The sequence below is a fragment of the Podarcis pityusensis genome, assembly GCF_964106645.2.
Source record: "Podarcis pityusensis genome assembly, chromosome: 8".
Classification (NCBI taxonomy): Eukaryota; Metazoa; Chordata; class Lepidosauria; order Squamata; family Lacertidae; genus Podarcis; species Podarcis pityusensis.
In genome coordinates this window covers 40,075,983-40,097,137 of record NC_138033.1, presented here as the reverse complement: position 1 = coordinate 40,097,137, position 21,155 = coordinate 40,075,983, and the positions used below count along the sequence as shown (strand labels likewise).

The window sequence follows — 21,155 nt, the reverse complement described above, 5'->3', positions numbered from 1 at the left end:
TTTATGCTTGTGCCTTTAATGAGTACACATAGTTATTTGGTTGGGCTGCTCTTTTGCACAGGTTCTCAACCTAAGTACACAGAATGTTTGATTGCACTTACACAGTCAAGTACCTATTCAAACATCACTTTAAACTAGAATCCTTTAGTAAGACTCAGGGCTTTTTCTTTTTAGACAAAGCTTCTTTAACAACAGGTTCCATCCCTGGCAATGGAGTCCTTTTACGAGCTGCAGTTTCTATTTTCCGGACAAGGTCCACATCCCACTTGTGGGTTACAAAGCTAACTGCAGTCCCAGGGAACTTACTGCCTGTGCGACCAATACGCCCAACACGATGCAGATAATCGTGCAGTGTTGCTGGAAAGTCATAGTTCACAACTAGCTCCACATGGGTGGTGTCCAGACCCCGGGAAGCAATATCAGTGCATACTAAGATGTCGAATTGGCCTTTCTGGAAGGTGTCAAAGATGCCAGCTCTCTCAAGTGCTGGCATCTGTCCTTGCAGGCGTAGGTGTTTAATTTTATGATCATCCAAAATGTAACCAAGCCAGTTGACAGTGCTGGCCTTGTTGCAGAAAATCAAAACAGCTCCAGATGAGGGCCCCCGGTCTTTCATAAGCTGCAACAGCTCCACCACCTTGTCAGCGCCTTTCAGACGGACAAACTTTTGCTCAACATGAGGTTGAAGACGATGCAGACTAAAGCTGGTTAGGACATTGAATCTGCTCAGATCAGTGACTTTACTCAGCAAGTCACCCAACCCCTTTGGAAGGGTGGCTCCTACAGCCACTAACTGGGCTTTAGGATTCCAAACATCACCAAGTTCCTCAGGGCTAGTGGCAAAGAAGGCATGCCGAAGCACATCTTCCACAAGGTCTACAAATGTGGGATCCAGCAAGGTGTCCACTTCATCCAACACTAGGCAGCACAGCTTTTCCAGGGACAATCCCTTTCTCTGCAAAGCCTTATACAGTGCACCTGGTGTGGCCACCAAGAGATCAGCAGGACCAGCCCGGAGCTTCTGCTGGACAGAGTGTTTGCCCCGGCCACCACCTATATCTGTCACCTGCAAGTCCAGTGGAGTGCACAGGTAAGAGGCAACGCGTCGCACCTGTCCTGCAAGCTCCCGGGATGGCAACACCACCAAGGAGCGGGGGGCAGGGATAGCAGCGGCCCCATATGTGAGGGCCGGTGATTGTAAGAGCCGCTGGATAAGGGGCAGTAGGTAGGCCAGGGTTTTCCCGCTGCCAGTCTCTGCAGCACACAGGGCATTGCACCCCGTCAGAAGGGGAGGGATAGCACGTATCTGCACAGCAGTGGGCTCAGAGATGCTGAGAACATCCTCTAAGATGGAGGCCAGCTGTGGCTGCACTCCCAGAGCTTGGAAAGAGGAGGGAGCAGCATCAGCAGCATCGGGGTTTCGCTCCTGAGGCGCCTCCTGTCGCATTCGCTGCAGCTGGAAATAGTCCCCCCGAGACAAGCGATGCTTCCAGCCAGCCGAGACCAAGGGCGGCTGTTCCCAGCGCCCCACCGTGTGGCGAGCGGCTTGACTGAGTTCCGGCCGCCGGCTCCGCAGCAAAAGCTTCCCGGTCCGAGGAATGTCAGCTGCGGGGGCGCCTCTTCCTCTGCGCCTGAAGGAGCCCCGCTCCAACCGCAGTTGCCAAGCGCGCGGGATCCGCACCACCTTCTCCTTCTCCGACTCCGGTGGAGGCAGCGGCCCGCCGGAGCTCGGGCGGAGGACCCAGCGGTGGAAAGCCAGCCGCAGCCACGGGGAAAAGCGGGTCGAGGCGCCCCGAGAGGCCCCGCACGCGGCGAGAGCCATGAGACGGAGCCTCCGCGAAGCAGAATAGGAAAGTTTCGGTAAGAGTCGCGTTCTAATAACGTCTCAAGTCCGCTCTTGTTTCTATTCGGCGATCGGCCTCACCGCATGCGGTCGTCGACTGATGACGTAAACCGCGTGCACTGTGCCGCGTTCATGGAATGGACAGTTGGTACGCCATAGAGAAAGAAGTAGAGTGATACTTCCGGAATGAAGCTTCCAGGCGGGATGGTCTCACAGAAATATAACAAGATATTGCAGTCACACACAAAAGTTCTGTTTATGGACTATTTATGCACGTAGAGTGGTGTCACTCTATTGCTGTGGTACCTCCGTATTATACCGTATCTAACACTTCATCATACCGTACCTAAATATTGCAGGGCTGATGCCCAAAATTTTAACGGTCCGGTCTCTGTTGTTTTCTATGGTCATCTCTCAGTTTCCGAGGGAAGAACAAAAATGTTTCTTTTCCTTTTTTCATTTTGTTTTCAAAAGTAGAACTCGGAAATCAAAGTTGTATTTTTCTCTATTTATATATCTATGGGAAAGGGGAGACTTGTGCGGATGACGTACTGCGAGGGGGTGGAGAAGGAATGGGCGCGCGTGCGTGGTAGCTGACTCCTCGAGGAAGGAGGTGGGGCTGAGTCCGGCGCGTGGTGAGTTCGTGGGGAATGGCATTTGCTTCCCCTAGGCCGCCCCTCTGCCCCTCTCCTTCTGAAGCTCCTTAAAGGGATAGAGGAGGCTCCCATCCCCTCCCCTAAACTCCCCTTCCCTAACTTTGGGCTGGGCTTTCATTTAGCCGTGCTTGGAGAAGAAAGCAGCAGAACATTAAAGGCGATAAAAATAAGTCCATAATAAATCGGCCTTCCCAAACCTGATGTTTTCCAGATGTTGAACCGCTGGCTGTGCTGGCAGGGACTGATGGGAACTGGAGTCCCACAACTTTCCAAGGGTCCCCCCCCCCATTACTGCATTGGTCTTTTCTTCTCCTTGGTGCATGAAATGAGCCTATTATTGGAGACCACCAACATCTGGAAGTTGCTTAGGCTGCTTAATATGCCATAATTAATTTGTTTAGTCATTAAGGTGCTGCAAATCTGGGTTGTATCTAACAAATCAGGGTTGATAATTTTTCATAATGTGGCGCCCTCAAATCCTCTCAATTATGGATCTTCTCCATTTTGTTCTCCCTTGGCTCAATGCCCTGTGTGGGGAAACTGCCCACACCGCCCTACATCTGGCACTGAACTCATGGTCAGAGCAGACCCATTGAAATCAGTGCTACTCAGTTAGTCAAGACTGATTTAATTCAATTGGTTCAATGGGTCTGCTTTTGAGTATGACCTAGTCAGATACAAGCCTTTTCTCTCTTTGCTTCAGCAGACTAACACAGGAGCTCCCAAACTGTAATCTAGGAACTGTTTGTGAAGAACAGCAGAAGCAACAGTATGTTTTATTATTTACTAAAAAAAATGTAGCACCTACCACAGCATATTGCAATTGCTACAACAGACAGAAAAATCATTTAAATGGTTTGCCAAGACACTCTGCAGTTTTCAAGTGGCCTGTGGGGAAAGAAGCTTGGGAACCACTCAACGAACACACTTAGTTAAAAGATGCAGCAGGAGTTTCATTAATTCTTAAAGTTTGGAGAGGGCCTTGTAATCAATACAGTCAAACAAGAGATCTTCAGTATCCCCAACAGATTGCTTTCCACCCTCTGCTTGAAAGCCTGCAGCAAGGTTGAAAAGCTATCCCAAATTGATTAGTTCCATTGTTGAACTGCACTTACCTTTTAGTTCCTTCTTAGTTTTCTTGCCTCTGATCATCCTTTACCAATTTGTCTGTTTCCTTAAATAACATTGTATTCTAGATGTGCTTGACTAAGTGCAGAATGAAGAGAAATAATTCAGAAGTGTTTGTGTCCCACTCTTTGGCCAAAAAAGGCCCTCAGAGTGGCTTACAAATAAATCTAAATCAGTGGACAGCCCCTGTCTGCAGGTTCCCCAAGAGACATGACAAAAAAGGAGAAAGGATTGGGGAGTACAACAAGCTCAGGTGCTATGTCTTACAGAGTGACCAAGTGAAAGGAAAAAAATTATCACACATCCCAGTCTCCCACAGGGGCAGTAATTTCAAAGTGCTTGCCTAGCTGCCCATGAGGCTACTTGCAAGAAGGGGGAAGTGCTTTGGAAATACTTGCTTGGGTTGGGGCCTGACTGAGAACTAGGAAGAAAATGAAGCTTCCAGCTCATATATAAGTTCCCACTGTGAACTGCTTCATGGTTGAAGTAAGATATACTATTGTAGTTTGTCTTTGTCATTGTTTAACAATAATGCAATTTCCCCCCAAAATGTTTTCATTTCAGACAATCCAAGAAACATGACGGTGAACACAACATCGCTCTCTTTCAGAAATAAGGCCATATTGGCACCTATGGTCAGGGTTGGGACCCTACCAATGCGACTTCTAGCTTTGGATTATGGTGCTGATATTGTATACTGTGAGGTAGGGTGGCTGAGTCAATGAGGCAAGAGAATATTTCTATTTTGCTCACGTTGTTCCCAGTGGCTTGGCTTGCATGTTGTGTTAATTTTGTTTCATTGTGGTTAACTGCAAACAAGCAGTGTGTTGGTGGATGTTGCTCAAAACTTGGAGTTCTGCTCTTTCTTTTGTCGGGCTGTGCCACACCAGGGGCAGTAGGCCACAAGCCTTTCCTCAAAGCTACAGTGTATTGTGGAAAGTTATTTGAAACTCTGCCAAACTCCTCTCTGCAATGCAGGAAAGTAGGAAGTGTGCATGAGCCCAAGGCTTACAGTGGCTCCTTCCTTCTCATGCATGTAGCATTAAACCATGGTTTAGCATGGTGATAAATGTAGCCTCTGGAGCAAATGCCCTACTCCTGGCTTAAGCAGCAAAAGGAAACTTCAACTCAGAACTTAACAGTGTTAAATGCTAACCAGGGTTTACATGTCTTTTTAAAATTTAAGGCACTTATACTTTGCCTTTTAGCCAAAAAGGCCCTCTTACAAAAATGAGTACTAAGATAGATCCTTCCCTCAGACCTGCAAGCCAAACCCCATGACACGAGGAAAAAGGAATGGGCAGGAAGAGGGAAAAGCAAAGTCAAGCAGAACTTCTTAAATGTGTTACAATTCTTATAACACAGTTATATAGTTCTGCTATGCAGATTTTAGCAGTCTAGAAGATCAGCAACTCATTGCTGATTCCAGTGGCAGTTCTGGCTGACTTTCTCTTTAAAAACAGCAGTCCCTCCCTAAAAGCAGCCCCCACCCCCAGTCCCTTCTAGGAGCAGAGTTGGTGACCATGTTCAGGCAGGAGGATGGGGCAGCTCCTGTGACATAGCTCTCCCTTCAGACTGCTGACTTGATGGGAAACTCCTCATGGAGGGACTCGATGTATCAGTGGTGGTTCTGGCTGTATAACCCTCCCCGGAAGCATTCTTCTTCCAAGGTCACAGTGTCGAAGCCAGGAGAAGTGAGCAAATACACAGATTTTCCTTAACATAAATGTCTTGAAGCTGCTTAGTCCAACTAAAGTCCGCTGCTGAAAGTTATTTTTGGATTCTGGTAATAGGAACCTGAGTCAGTTTAAATCATGATTAAGTTGGGGTGCCTTAGTGTAGATGAATCCACCTTTCCCTTTATTTGATGCATTTTTATAACTTTTGCCTTTTTTCTTGAAGGAGCTGATTGACATAAAGATGCTTCAGTGCAAGAGAGTTGTAAATGGCAAGTATCTGCTTATATATTCAGTCACTTGAGGGACAAATAAGGTGAGGTTATAGGTGGGGTTTTCCAGTTTTCTTCTCTTGGGCTCTCCATCATCCCATGCCACTATATATACTTCATGAGGCTGATGGGAATTACAGTTCAGCAACATCTGGAGGGTCAGTGGTTCCCCGTACCTAGTTTAACTGAAGCATCCCTTAAACCAGTGTTTCTCAGAGCACTGGGAGAATAGTTTGTTGTCTACTGCTTGTATTTAATTTAGTAGAAAATATTCACAGACTGCTAAATATTCCCCGTAATATTGGCTAATAGAATGCATTCTAGCACAGCCCCAAAATGAAGTCCTTCTGACCAAATGGTTGTGTAGGTAATTGCGAACTTCTTCAACTATGAACTAAATAAACCTTGAAATAAAATAAATATAAGTACACCATGTCCCTTCCTATTGCTGAAGATTCAGGTTATAAGTTGCTGGGACTTCAGCCTGTTCAGGATTGTTATTAGAGATAGGGGCACTCTGCACCGAAAAGCAGCATATAAATATTTGATATTTTGAGTTTGAAGGGTATTGTAATGGACCTGCTTCCTTTGGAAGAGTTTAACACTAATCTAACAATGATACACCCAATAAATTTAATTGGGAAAATGGAAAGCCTGCCAATCATCTTTATAATGCATGCTTTTTTTAAAAAATCTGGCAGCAATTTTGTTTTTCTTTCTGTCTTAAGATCTTAGAACTGAAACACTTTGAGTGAAAAGATGGGTGCATGCTGTTTATCTTTATGCTGTTCTGTTTCCCTTTTCTACCCTCCAGAGGTGCTTGGAACAGTGGACTTCGTTGCTCCCAATGAAAGAGTTGTGTTCAGGACCTGTGAAAGGGAAAAGGACCATGTTGTCTTTCAAATGGTAGGAAGTAACTAACCCTCAACATCCTGCTAACCAAATATGATCTGTGGTATTTACATTTTTTAATGTACTGCTAAGGACAGTTCCAATGAGATCTCTTGTGATTTCACGGGTGTAGGAGAGTACATTGTTTTGTAAGGTTTGGATGAAATCATGGGTAATTCTTGTCTGCCATGTATTAATTATTTTATTCATTTATTTCATAAAATGGCAACACTGCTTGATTGTAAAAAAACCTCAAAGTGGTTCACAAAAAGGTAAAACTGTTTTGGTCTATGTCTTTTTCTCTTTGCTGCTGTGCTGTTCAGGGGACAGCAGATGCTGAGAGAGCCTTGGCTGTAGCCAAACTTGTGTAAGTATCTGTCAAATTTTACCTTTTTATAAAAACCTTATTCATCCTTTGGGGGCCTGCTGAAAAATGGCTTGGTATGATCTGTACCAATTCACCCAGCCTTGCAAATAAATTGACAAAAATTACTATCTTGCTTATTACTCTCTCACTGCATCCGTTTTTGTGCATCAGGAGTAAAGATGATACTCCGCATGCCAGCATTTACACCTATACCAGGCAAAACAGTAGCTAATAAGAGCCTGCTTGTTTGTAACAGCCTAATGGTATGTTTAGGTTACTGTGCAAAGTGTTGCTTCCTTATATTAAAAGTTTTATTTTAATACCCCCAAATGGGACCTTGTGACAAGGGTGAGGACCCATTTTCAGCCTGTGGGCCGTATTCCCTTCTAGACAGCCTCCCAGGGGCAAAAGTAGATGGGCCAGAAGCACAAGTGGCCAAAGCAATGGATGTGAACCTTACCTGTGTATAGTACAGTGGTACCTCTAGATACGAACGGGATCCGTTCCGGAGCCCTGTTCGCATCTAGAAGCAAACGTAACCAGCGATGGCACGTCTGCGTCGCTTTTCGCTGCTTCTGCGGATGCGCATGACGTTATTTTGAGCATCTGCGCATGCACAAGTGGCGAAACCTGGAAGTAACTCGGAGCGCAACTCGAACACGCTCAACCCGAAGCGCATTCAACCCGAGGTATGACTGTAAAGGTAAAAAGGTAAAGGACCCCTGGACGGTTAAGTCCAGTCAAAGGCGACTATGGGGTGCGGTGCTCATCTCGCTTCAGGCCGAGGGAGCCGGCGTTTGTCTACAGACAGCTTTCCAGGTCATGTGGCCAGCATGACTAAACCGCTACTGGTGCACAGAGGACCCTGACAAGTGCCAGGGCGCACGGAAACGCCATTTACCTTCCCGCCACAGCAGTACCTACTTATCTACTTGCACTAGTGCTTTCAAACTGCTAGGTTGGCAGAAGCTGGGACAGAGCAACAGGAGCTCACCCCATCATGTGAATTTGAACTGCAAAAGTTGAGAATTTTTTCACCCACCCATGTGTTCCCCATCCAGGCAAACAAAATGCATGATCACTGTTCAAGGACACCTCCCAGCAAGGCAAAAGCTCTCAAAGAGCATGTTTAGCAGGCTTGGAGGGGATTGGCTTTTTTTTTTAAAAAAAGCTTCTCTCTTGAGTTCTCCAGCCCAGCTGAAAGCAGTGTTCCACCTGGTTTGGAAGAAGAGAAGCACTGCCACCTAGTGACCGCCCAGTACTGCTCGGCAATGTAAGAATGGCATCAACAGAAACACCAGTTCTTAACTTTGTGTCCCCACCAGCTGCCAGTGCCTCAGTTAGCCACTCCACAGTTGAGAGATAGCAATTGTTTGTATCATACTGTTTTAATCTGTAGAAAGCCACCTTGGAGATCCATTGTTCAAAGGCAGTGTATAAATGTTTGGGGGTCCTTTGGTTTTAACATACACAATTTCTTTTTCTCTCCGGCATCTTAGAGAGAATGATGTTGCTGGCATTGATGTCAACATGGGATGTCCCAAAGAATATTCCACTAAGGTAGGTTGACTCTTGTCCAGCTGTATTCTTTTTTTCTTCCTTTAAAGATAATGCTTCTTGTGTTTACGCATGCAGTTCAACTTCATATCCATTTTAAGAAATAGGTTTTTGTAGTTGCAGGACATGAGGAAGCCTCTTGGTGCCAGCCCCACTTCATACCTTACATTGAGTCGGACTGTTGGTCCTTCTAGCCCAGGGATTCAGGCATAGCTGAGAAAGACCCCAGCCTATCTGAGATGCTCTGAACTAAAGGGAAACTTGTGGTCCTCCATATATTGTTGGACTACAACTCCCATCATCCATGTTGGCTAGTGCTAATGGGAGTTAGAGTCCATCAGGTCTCTCATTCCTGAATTGAAGATTTCAGGGGTTGAGAAACATGTACATTGCTTTGTATCAGACTACTTGTCAATAGTTAGCATTGCAGAAAGTGTAATAATGATCCATGGGAGCAAACATGATTTTTCTGCATAATATGTGGTGATCTGAAATTTTCATGTGTGGGTGTGACTGTACTGCTTTATATTCTTTTTGATAAGTGCCCTGTTGGTTCTGTGGTACTGAGATAATGAATGCCTTTTGTGTGTGCCTTTTCCCAGGGAGGAATGGGAGCAGCACTCCTGTCTGATCCCGACAAGATAGAATCTGTAAGTAATTTCTGTATTCATTTTTATTTTGTCTTGCTTTTGGCTTTATGCTGTAACTCAACAAAGAATAAACTGCAAAATGTCCTGGGAATTGGATGGGTTGGCAAGGCATTAAAATGTCTGCTGTTGTATCACGAGTGTTTTAAGACAAAGGATGGTTTGTAGTGCTATTTTGCTATCTCAACAGCTATAGTTTTTGGATTTTGGGGCGTTGTTCAGTGCAGGACCAAAGAACCAGCTTGTGCTTAGAATCCTTGATTTCTAAAGACTTCCAGAGCATATGGAATGTTATTGATTTTTTTAAAAAAAGCTATTAAAATATATCAAGAATTAGAAGTCCTTGAAAGGATGAAGTACAAAAACAAGGTACTTGAACATTTCCAACCACCTGTGCATAGGACAAATGAGATTCAGAGAATGAACAAATAACAATGGGGTGCCAGAGTAACTGGTGCACGCTGTTCGAAAGCAAGCATGCCACAACTTTTTTTTAAGAAAAGAAATATGCTCAGAAGGAACAGTTGGGAGTAGCATGAAGCAATTGTTCTAGGGATTAGTTAAGTCAAACTTCCCAGCATGGTGCTCCCCGTTGTTTTGGACTTCAAGTCTCCTGCAAGCATGGTAAATGGTTATGAATGATGGAAGCTGTATTTCATAACATCTGGATGACACCAGACTGGGGAAGGCAACTTTTGACCTCAAGCTGCAGATATATTGTTTATTATGTTGTGTATTTTTGTGCTTTTATACTGTGTGATTCTCGGGTGAAGGCTGGTATATAAATAAAAGAAACAAACAAAACAAACAAACAGTCTGAGCAGATAGTGAATTAGACTTAAGATGTTGTTCACCTTTTAAGGTGCTTTTGCTCCCCCATGCTTCTTACTGAGAAAGGAAGTGAAGTGGGGAGGGTTGGGAGCAGAGCAGGTGAGGAAATCTTAGCAGTACTAGCTAGGCATGTCAAGACTGAAGTCCTGCTTTCCTTTTGCTGAAACAGTCCTTTTTGTCTCTTTAGATTCTGACTACTCTTGTCAAAGGCATTTCTAAGCCAGTGACCTGCAAAATCAGAATCCTGCCGTCAGTAAGAACATCTTGTGGTTTTTGAAACATTGGATCTTGGGCAAATGTGCAGTGCTTTGACCAGAAAGCACAGTAAATTATGATAATACAGTAATGGTTGTGTTTTATCAGAAATGAATAAAATAGCACTGCTGCCTAGGCAGTCTATGACAAACCAATGAAGCTTAAAAAGATGGAAATCATTAGCTTTTAAATTTAAGATGGCAGGCAATAGATCTGTTGCAAAAGCCAGCTGAAAATAATTGCTCAAGCAAATGGTTTAATCATGCAGAATAGTGCAAAATTGGAAGAAGCAACTCATGTGAAATTTCCCCTTCTGTGAACAGGAAAATCAAATGTTGCATCCATGTACAATCTGTCTAGACCAGAAATAGAGACCCTATGGCCCTAAGCATTGTCCCTGGCCCTGACTGGGGCTGATGGGAGTTGAAGTCCAGCAACATCCGGGGTGGGTGGGCGGTGCTGTCACTAGTTGAATTTGGTCTCAGCAATAACACACGAAAATTCATGTTGTGGGGTTCAGGCTGCTATTCTGCACACATTTACCTGGGAGTCAGACCTCCTAAACATAGGGAGATTTACTTCTGAGTAAATATGTATAGGATCACTCTGTTAAAGTTGTTTGGTAATGAGCCAAAGATAGACATAGCTCCTGCTGGCATAGAGCGTACATGGAGAGGGGAAGCAGAGCTGGGATGCACTGGCCTAGCCTCTCTGACATTAGGAATGTACAGCTCACTGCATGTAGACCCTGTCGTCACCCCTCAAAGTTGGGGTGTAATGTTTTGTTCACTGGGCCTGTGCATGTAGGCTCTCAGCCAAACATGACATAAGGGTACAGACGTCAGGCAAGGCCTGCCCAATTCCCATCACTCATTGGGCATATACCCAGGTCATCATAGAGTTAAGTACTGCCTGCATTGAAGGGAACTTGCAAACGGATGGGGGTTTATGACTTTTTCTCCATTTCCAGAAAGAAGAAACAATAAGTTTAGTGAAGAAGATAGAGCGGACTGGTGTTGCTGCTGTTGCAGTTCATGGAAGGTGGGTTAATTTTCCGTCTCTCTGGAGCAAAATAATTTCTGGTTAGCCCTTCTTGAATGTATTTCTGTGCCACAAGGGCCTGGCTGGCTGGAATTACATCTGTGAAGAAGAATGCTCTGCGCCAGTAATCTTTGATCTGTTTGTTTCCTTTCATTCTCTTCCTTGCAAAGGAAGAAAGAAGAGAGGCCTCAGCATCCTGTCCACTGTGATGTGATCAAAGCCATTTCTGAAGCAGTCTCTATACCAGTAATAGCCAAGTAAGTGGGACTAGATGGCTACTTTTTGTTGTGAGGCATCCCTATCTAGCAATGGGCAGTATGTTGAGAAAAAATAGAGATAGGAACTGAAAGATTCATTCATGATAAATGACATCACACTAGCACTCAGAGCAACGTATACTTAGTCCTAAATTCAATTTTTTTAAAAAAATGGTTTACCATATTGTTTTAATGTGCACTCAAACTCCAAAATGCCCAGAAATTACAAATGTTAAGGACTGTGCATCATTTAGGTGAGCTTGACATAGGATGTTATCCTATCCTGTGGTTAATTGCAGCTTCAGCAGTACCTTGGAGCTGGGTGCCTGTCAGTGGCAGAGTGGTGGAACCAAGTCCCAGATTTGTCTGTTGGCTTAAAAGTTAAAATTCTCAGGATTCCCCAAACCACATTCTGTGCTGGTGCATATCCACAGTCGTGCAGGTTCCTGATGTCAGTCCTTTTATTTTGGCTGAAGTGTTTATGCTTGCTTTAAAGTATTCCTGAGCTTTTTATTATTATTATTTGGACCCTCGCTATGAATAAGAAGCTTTGCACAATTGTTTTGACTGCTTTGATGATAAACTTCCTTTAATCCTTCTGGCTGCAACAGTAGCACCAGGTTTGAGTACCTTTCAGGCCTTTGCTGGATCAGCATGATCTCATAAAATAGTGGGGCGCATTGTTAACCAAATGAGTCTAATTAAAACAGTGCCATTCTTGGCTTGCAAGGATTGTAGCATAGGGAAATATTCATTTTAAGCTTTGTGGGGAATTAAACTACATTGCTGTAGCTTGGTGTGTTTTTTTAAAAAAAATATTTAATTCTAATACTGAGTTTGTTAATACTGATAGAAGTAATGCTGTTCTTATTTCAGTGGAGGCTCTCATGACTTCATAAAAGAATATTCTGACATAAAGGTCTTCCAGCAAGTAACAGCAGCATCTTCAGTCATGGTTGCTCGTGCTGCCATGTGGAATCCCTCTGTCTTCAGGAAGGAAGGTCCATGGCCCTTAAAGGAAGTCATGCAGGAATATATCAAATATGTACGGTTTCTTGATTTCTGTTCTAAAAATCTACATCCACAGTTGTTTCTGAATACCAGTTGCTGGAAACAATAAGGAGAGATAGAGTCCTGCTTGTGGAATTCCCATGGTCACTGTGAGAACAGGAAGCACCTTAAATTCAGCCTGGAAATGAATAGGCAGCCAATGAAGTTATTTCAGGATCATTGTTACCTGAACCCGAAGGGCAGCCCCATAGAGAGTGCATTGCAATAATCCAACATAAGGTTACTAGAGCACGAGTCACTGTAGCCACACTCTATCCAGGAATGATTGTAACTGGCAAACCAGTCAAAGCGGGAAAGACACTCCATGGCACTGAAACAAATGAGCTCTAGTGACAAACTTGAATCTGCTCTTTTAAGGGAAGTGCAAACCCTATCCAGAACATGCTGTCTACCCAATTTCCAGATTCAAGAGCTACTCCATAACAGCACTTCCATCTTAACGAGTTTCATCAAGCCCTTTGTTTTTAGATAAATAGGCCCTCCAGATAGTAGGATTTTAACCAACCTAGACATTTCAACCTAGGGATATAAAGAAACAAGATGGGATGGCCTGGGCTAGAACAGGATTGGGAGGCCTCCCCTCAACCCCAAGGGCCATTGATCCAAGAAGAAGAAGAAGAAGAAGAAGAAGAAGAAGAAGAAGAAGAAGAAGAAGAAGAAGGAGAAGAAGAAGAAGAAGAAGAAGAAGAAGAAGTAGTTGGGGGACACTTCACACAAGGGAAAATGAGGGATAGTTTTGAGAAAGGTGAAAGTGTAAATAAAGGCAAAAGCATCCCTTCTCAGTCTACTATAATAAATTTATATTTAGATACACTTACTACGAGCAGGATGAAATTCAGTAAGTGACTGAAGGAGGCTCACAGGCTGTAGGTTCACTAGCTGATTACAACCTGCTTTTTCTTCTACCATGTTGTTTCTTGTATTGCTTTCATCAGGCAGTGAGATATGATAACCACTACACCAACACCAAGTACTGCTTGTGCCAGATGTTAAGGGAGCAATTAGAAAACGCGCAAGGGAAGAAGCTACATGCAGCACAATCCATGCAGGAAATCTGGTAGGAGTATTTCCTTTTGAACCAAAGTAAATAGCCCTTGGTAAAGCGACCATTGTACTGTGACTGAGGAAGAGGGCCTGGAAGGGGATGAGTTTTAAAATGTAAATGCATTTGAAATGTGATATTGAGGTTGCCGTTTTAATATTTCAGTTAAAGTACCATACGATGACCTTGAATTTTAAAAAGTAGTTTAGGACCACCTCCTAGTAGTCAATGGTTTATTGCATCTAGTAGAGAGTTGCCATCAGAGACAAGTTTTTGAGGTCAGAGCAGCATGTTCAGTGACAGATTGCATTCACTGCCAAGTGGCAGAGTGAGGGGGATAAAGAGGATGCTTAACTTGGTCTCCTGCTTGTTCCTGCAATACCTACTTCCCAGTCACTTCGCTAACTGGGCTTCCAGGCACATAGTTGCTGCAGTAGGGTGGGGTGTGAAGATTGCAGGGCAAAATGGCAGTCAGGTTAAACATCTTCCTCTTCCTTGCTATAATTTAGCACCCCATGCTGCTGCTTGGCAGCTGTTCAGGAGAGATCTTGGCTCTGATGTAAAAAATGTAACTCCAGCATGATCATTCAGAACCAAGGAACAAAATCTTTTTGGAAATCATCTCCCCACAGCAGCTTTCCATGTTTCCAATGTAATCCTGCAGTTCTAAAGAAACCTATGCACACACTTTATACACAGCCGTGCAACAAATTTTGTGGCATAGACTGCCCAAGACATTTCTTAAGAAATTATGAAATGGGAAAATAGTAATACCATCCCTGCTAGCTTTGACACCTGATGCATTCTTCAAAACTTCTCTGCAATTAGAGGGTATATTTCTAGTATTAATTTGGATGTATTGTGGCTTTGTTTTTCATTAGTGAAGCTTTTGAGATGAGCAGTTTTTACCAAGAAACTTCTGCTCTTTTGGAAGCCAAAAAAGCATCTTTAGAAGCTAACAACCAAGATGAAGAAGACCACAGTGAAGATTCTGATGTCATAAAAATGGCTGTTAAATTTGATAAGTAAGAAAAAGGATTTGATTGTTCTGTTTCTTTCAGTACAGGGCTATCCCAATGTCTTCTGTTCTCCATTGAAAAAGCCTTCAAACACCCCACTCTGTCCCTGCCTTTAGTTGTGATGTTTTGTGGTCACTTCCAGTTTCGACACTGTTGCACACATATCGGATGCACCTAAGATGGTCACTGTCTTCCTTGGACACAAGGTTCAGCTTTCTGAGAGTCCCAGTTTTTGTATTTAAAGAAACCCTGATGGTGACACAGATATGCTTGGAAGTGTGTAGGCAATGCTTGCTAAAATTTCAGAAGCCAGAGAGGAGCCAATTTTCAATGATTGCAGGCAAGGGACAAGTTCCTTTGGTGCCCCCACAATACTCTTTAATTTTGATTATGACTAGGAAAAGCGAGAATTAATTATGCAGAATAAAATAAATGAGGGTATGCAACCACGATCTACTCAGAGTAGACCCAACGAAATGATTGAAACTAAGTTAATCATTGTTCATTAATTCCACTGGGTCTCCTGAGTAGATGTAACATTGAATACAATCCATGGAACATATACTCAGTTTCCATAATTTACTCAGGTTGTAGAATTTTGATTTTATTGGCTCGGAATTTGGATTGCCTGGATGCAGAGCTTAATTTTTATTTTTAGCACAGGCACCACACACCATGTCAGTTGCCCAGAAGAGTTTGTTTCTGCAGTCCTTTTTTTTGCATTGTGCCCACTTCAGTCATCCTTTTGCCATCCAAACACAGTGACTCTCCTGGGATGAGTAATAATTATGTTTTTGCTTTTCTCCTCAGACGAGAATATCCCCCACAGATCACACCCAAAATGTGTCTCTTGGAATGGTGTAGGAAAGAAAAGCACCCTCAGCCTGTTTATGAAACTGTGAGTCTCTGCGTTCTGCAACAAGTACTCTTTTGAAAGACACAGTTAATCCTATACATGTCTATAGTGGTACCTCTAGTTACGAACTTAATTCGCTCGGGACATCTGCTCTTAACCTGAAACTGTTCTTAAATAGAGCCGTGCTTTCGCTAATGGGGCCTCTTGCTGCCGCTGCGCCAGCGGCACACGATTTCTGTTCTCATCCTGGGGCAAAGTTCTCAACTCGAGGTAACTCTTCCAGGTAAGCGGAAGCATTTGTAACCTGAGGTGTTTGTAACTCGAGGTACCACTGTACTGAGAAAAAAGTCCAATTGAGTTTGATGGGATTTGCTACCAGGAAAATGGGCTGATTCACACACAAACATATAAATCAGCTTTCCAGGTAGTGTGCAGCATGATTGAAAGCCATGCTGCATTTGTACAAAGTGGTCTCATGTTTTATTTCTATGTGGCAGTTTTGTCTGTAAATGAATATGCCACATGTGTTTAGTTTCTGAACACTTATTGAGTCTCAGGTGAATGTGTGAGCTACCTGCAAAGTATAATTACAATGATAATGTTGAGCAGGATTTAAGATTTATCTGTGGTGGCTGTTGGGCACACGCAAGTTGTTATCATTTGAAGTTGCAATAATTGTGTTTGAAGTTGTGACATAGAAGCTTCCCAGAATCAAAGACCTCCAGCCAGATACGACTTCAGCCATCTTTGATGCCACCCTCTGGCATTTATTGTGAGGGTATGTGAAACCTTCCACACTATTTTTTTGCAAAAAATTGCATTGCCAAAAGTTATCTTACATGTCTGGAGCACTTTTTCTTCAAAGATGGGCAACTTTTACAAGGATGGTATTTTCTGATTTTTTTGCTCATTTCTTAGAATTAGTGCACATAGTTCCACATTTCAAATATAAAACTGTTCCTTGTAAGGGAAGAAGTGACTTTCTCATCTGGTTCCTCTGTGAAAACCCCAACGAACTGTTTTCTGCTTTTGTATTTACTGGATCATACATCCACCCTGCATCTTTGAAACAAGCTGTAGATCTAGTTCTGGTGGGCCTATTATCTGGGCTAAGCAACTTTACTGTTCAGGTGACAGCTAGTTCATTTTTAAAATCCCATGTTCATAGAAAACTAGCATGTCAGGGAGTAGACTGGGCTGGAACTCTTCTGCCTGACACCTAGATTTCTATCAGAAAATTCAGTTGGATGAGTTCCAGTCTGCAAGGTGAAGTGGTACAGGCCAAACACAGGTTTACTTCTTGGTGGTGACATTTGCCCCAACATCAAGTTAAAATATCCTAGCTGCTTGGTGGGCAGGATCTGATGTTTCATGTTGAAGTACCACAGCAATACACCTATTGAATAAGTTACGTGCATTCAAAGAGAGCTGTGCTGTTGCTCCCATTTACAATTTCACAGTTGCAATTCCAGGGACCTGCCACCTGAGGGCTGCCCTTACCACTTTCCCAAGAGGATATATGACCCTGGAGACAGAGCCAACTCACAGCTCACAGGTGTCTTTTTCATTTTATGAAGACAACATGAAATTATCCTTTGATGTCTTGCCTTATTTTAGGTCGAAAGACCACTAGATAGACTCTTCTGTTCTATTGTCACGGTAGCAGAACAAAAGTACAGATCAACTTTATGGTAAGTCTTTTTGGAGGGTGGGTTTTTTACCCCAAATAGGAGCTGGAGGGTCAGAGGGAACAACATATAACTGTTCATTAGTTTGCATAACCTGTAAATAACAAGTGATGCTGGTGTGTAGGCATAGCAATTTCAAATGTTTAAAGAACTTCACATGCATTAGACTGGTAGCACACTAAACTACCATTTTGCTTTGCCAGAATGAACTGCAGCAAGCCTTGGGCTTGTTCCGTCCCCTCCGTTACAGCTGTGACGATTTCAAAAGCTTTTGATTAATTACAGCTTGCTGTGTTGTCCAAAGCCAGGCAGACTGTGGTTAATTGGAATGTAGGAACCTGCTGTATATCAAGTCAGACCATTAGTCAGTCTAGCTCAGTATTGCATACACTGACTGACAGCAACTCTCTGGGGTGTCAGTCAGGAGGAGTCTCTTCCAGCCCTACCTTGAGAATTCATCATAGGACACGCAAGTGTCACAGCTGGGGTTGGGCAGCATGTACGTTTCTAAATTGTTCTCTTCCTACCTTACGTTTTGTTCTTTCTTACAGGGAAAAGTCAAAGAAGTTAGCAGAACAAGCTGCAGCTATTGCCTGTTTACGAACCCTTGGCCTCCCAGAAGGGAAATGGAATGAAGAAGCAAACCATTTGGTTAACAAACGCAAGAGGCAAGACCAGGAACACTTGAACAATGGAGAGCACGGAAATGACCTTGTAGCCGAGGCTGCTTGCAAAAAAACTCATTTTATTCCAGGCACTTCTAACCCCAGTGTTTCTTAAGTGTTGCGATGGTGTGAAAACAGCCATTCTACAACTATGCAGCTTGCCCCACTCACCCTCTATTTCTTCTGGATGCAGTCCGCTGGAACAGACAACTCTGGATTTTGAATTGCAGTTGCTTCTTTCTGCTCTTCCTTTGATGCCTTTGTAGCTTGCAGTTTCATTGAGAGAAGAAGATTGGCTCTGCATTGAATTCTCTTTTCCAGTAAATGGGGAGAAAGTTAATGTGTGTGTTTAAATAGTCCTGCAGTTTTCCGGTTTGAAATGATCTTCCTACACAGCAGTCTTCAGTCAGTTAGCCAGCTGGTTCTCTCTTTGGGAAGAGCTCAGTGACACAAAGGAGCTCAAGGGCAGTAACCCCAGTGTCACAGATATATTGAATATATTATCTATTTAATATCTGATGTTTGGTTGCAGGCTGGTGAGAATCTTAATACAGATTTGTAGCTAAGGAGGGAAGGTGGCTAGGGTGGAAGCAGATCTTGCTATACATCTTTTCCTTACCTTTTACAGCAGCAGAAGCCAACATGGTGGAGCTTGGATGTTGTTGAACTACAGTTCCCATCAGCCCCTTCCAACATGGACAGTGGTTGTGAATGATGAGAGTTGTGGTCATATATGTGGAGGGCAACACATTGGCAACCCTTTTTACAGAATGTATCTTTTTGAGCTATATGAAATTTTAAGCTATATGAAGTTCAAAAAAAGTGTACATCTTGTTATTTGTCTGTCTTCTGTAAGTATCAATTAAAAAGATGATCCCCTGTCTCCTAAAAGTGGTTTTACGTTAAGTGCTTTCTTATGTTTTGATTATATTCCGAGCCAAAGTGAGATGAGGGGGACAAAAGTAATTATCTGAACCCATTATATTTAGATGATCTCCTTACCTTTTTAGAATAGTCAAGACTATTTGTATACTAGCAACATTCCCTTCATGATCAAAAAACAAAACTTAGGCTTGAGCTGATTCAGTCCCAGATTTCTCCCACAAAGTTCTGTGGGGCAAAACAAATGGAATGCAGTTTTGAGACATGGTTAGGAGCTGGGAATGGGGAAACGGTATGTTGCAGAGAAATCATGAGGACAAATGAATGTTGGGCCACCAAGTGTGTAAAGGATGGGTGGCCGATTTTGTCCCACCGAAAAGTTGTCCTCGAGCTCAATTGTGATTCCCAGTAACTGATATTCAAGTAGGGAGAGTGTTCTTGCACTCCAAGTCCTGCTTGTGGGCTTGATGGCCACTGTGAAAATAAGATGCTAGACTAGATGAGCTATTGGCTTGATCCAGCAGCCAGACTCTTGTTCTGTAATGCTTTCATTTCTGCCATACAAATGAAGGGCATCCATTCACTTACATAAGAGAAAGTAAAGCATGGTGCTTGGGGACCTTACTGGGTCCTTACCGGTGATTCCCAAAAGAAGGCTCCTGCTCCCCAGCACTCCTGTCTCTAATGATATCTCATTTATTTGGTTGCAGTAACTGTGGGAGCTACTTAGAACTGAGAGAGATTTCCTTCACTATTTTCTGTTCTGTTTTTATCTCTTCTGTTACATCTCTTATGTACCTTGAAAAACAAGATTCCTGTCAACTAAACCAAATGCAAGGGGGGGTTGTACTCGATATAAACAGCAGAGGGCAGTGTGGTCCGTAGCTCATGCTCCAGCTGTGTGCTACTGTACTGCTGACCTTACCGCCTTGGTAATGCTGAACCAGGAGCAGAGGAGGCCACTTTCTGGGTGAGCCCATACTCAAAACTACTTCTGTCTCTGCTTCAACATGGCTACTGGTATTTCTGCCATGCTCACCACAGCAGTCACACTTCAGCTTGCAAACAAACAGAAGTCCGGTGCAGCAAAAACGTCAATGATCTGCTTATGATTCACGCATGAAAACTAGGTCAACATCAAATATGCACCATTGATTTAATCTGAGCATTGATTTTGAGGGACTGGGATTTTCTCGGCACAGCATTTGTACTGTCGCTTGTCCCTATAAGGACTCCCTCTTAACGACACCATCTGTTACCCAATTTAGCCAGCACAGATCCAAAGAGGGATGTCACACCACCACACACAAAATTATAACTCCCCCACTGTAGCCTTTTGAAAGCATGGTAAGATCCTACCTGTTTGGACTAGCCACTGAGAAGTGTTTTTCCTATCTGGATTGTGTCTTTGAACTCCAATAATGCTTCGTGCTTGCCTAAGTGCAGGAAAGAGGTGTGTGTGAGTGTGTGTAGAAACTTGCCACCGGCACAAAGGCAAAATTCACATTTTCTTTGCCTACATTTGCTTCTGACCACCGGGTGCATGTGGTCTCCAGGCAGCTGCCCTGAATAGAATGCGGCCTTCTGTCTGGAAAATGTTCCGCACCTTAGTGTTATCGAGTTTTGGATTGCCCAGAAATGGTTCGGATGCTGCATCTCAATTAATTCTGATTTCTGCCCTGATTTTTGATTTGTGTGTTGTTGTTTTTAAGCATGCAAATCTAAATAAGTAAACAAACAAAAGCCAGAAATGGGTGCCCTGTCAAAGATCTCAGTGCAGGAGATGCTGCCATCTCTCCCCTTCTGCATTTGCACACTGTCCATTTGGAATGTGACTCTGAAGAGCTCTTATAAGCCCTTTGGCCTTAGATACTCCTGCATTGGGGACTCCCTTCTCCTGAGGAAATGTCAGTGGAACGATTTTTGGAATGTCCCAGGCTTCAAGCCGAGCCCAGCCCTGGAATGTGGGGCCAAACGCTGCTTGAATAGCGAAACTCCAGCAGGGCAGTTTCAGAGCCACATGGCAGCTCAGCTGCTCTCTGGTTCAGGCTTCAAAAATGCTTGGGTGGTTTTTCTTTCTTTTTCTTTTTTTAACTTACCCACTCTGACCTGCAGGGCAGCGCAGCTTTCAGGAGGCTTTCAGCAGGGCTGCAGTGCCATGAGAAACAGGTGTGAGCTTGTTAAAGGACTTCTCATTCACAAAAGGGTTTTGTCACCAGTTGTGACAACTAAAAGTCACCGGGGGGGGGGGAGCAGGTGGCCGGGGTGGGGTGGGGGTAGGGTTAACTGGGGCAGGCGGCAAGTATCGCAGCCAAAAGGACCTTGTTCTCAGCTAGTGGCTGTTGTCTGGCTGGCACCAGCCTCTGATCTCCTGAATACACAACCTCTGCGTGAGCTTGTTATTTGTTGTCCCCCGGCAAAGGCAGAATGCAAAGAATGATAGGCGGTGAGCTCTTCTGGCAAAATCCACTTGAAAGTATAGAATTACAGAATTGTAGAGTCAGCAGGGAC

General features: G+C 43.7%; 2 protein-coding genes across 8 annotated transcripts; one reads left to right on the top strand and one right to left on the bottom strand.

Moving 5' to 3' along the window:
• DDX28 (DEAD-box helicase 28) lies at positions 1 to 1,921 on the bottom strand. Its single transcript, XM_081015850.1, has one exon. The coding sequence runs from the start codon at positions 1,820 to 1,822 to the stop codon at positions 155 to 157; it is 1,668 nt and encodes a 555-aa protein (XP_080871976.1). The 5' UTR covers positions 1,823 to 1,921; the 3' UTR covers positions 1 to 154.
• Positions 1,922 to 2,373: 452 nt separating this feature from the next.
• Positions 2,374 to 18,653, top strand: DUS2 (dihydrouridine synthase 2). Of its 7 annotated transcripts, none has more exons than XM_081015861.1 (17): positions 2,461 to 2,478; positions 3,206 to 3,268; positions 4,192 to 4,331; positions 5,530 to 5,575; positions 6,390 to 6,481; positions 6,790 to 6,833; positions 8,333 to 8,393; positions 8,993 to 9,040; positions 10,056 to 10,121; positions 11,094 to 11,164; positions 11,335 to 11,421; positions 12,298 to 12,466; positions 13,428 to 13,549; positions 14,416 to 14,559; positions 15,364 to 15,451; positions 17,027 to 17,100; positions 17,649 to 18,653. In XM_081015861.1, the coding sequence occupies exons 3-17, from the start codon at positions 4,206 to 4,208 to the stop codon at positions 17,875 to 17,877; spliced, it is 1,467 nt and encodes a 488-aa protein (XP_080871987.1). In that variant the 5' UTR covers positions 2,461 to 2,478; positions 3,206 to 3,268; positions 4,192 to 4,205; the 3' UTR covers positions 17,878 to 18,653. The 7 variants fall into 7 exon arrangements, with proteins under 7 accessions (XP_080871986.1, XP_080871987.1, XP_080871988.1 ...); XM_081015862.1 differs by lacking the exon at positions 2,461 to 2,478 and adding an exon at positions 2,485 to 2,859; XM_081015860.1 differs by lacking the exon at positions 3,206 to 3,268 and having other exon boundaries at positions 2,374 to 2,478.
• Positions 18,654 to 21,155: the final 2,502 nt, after the last annotated feature.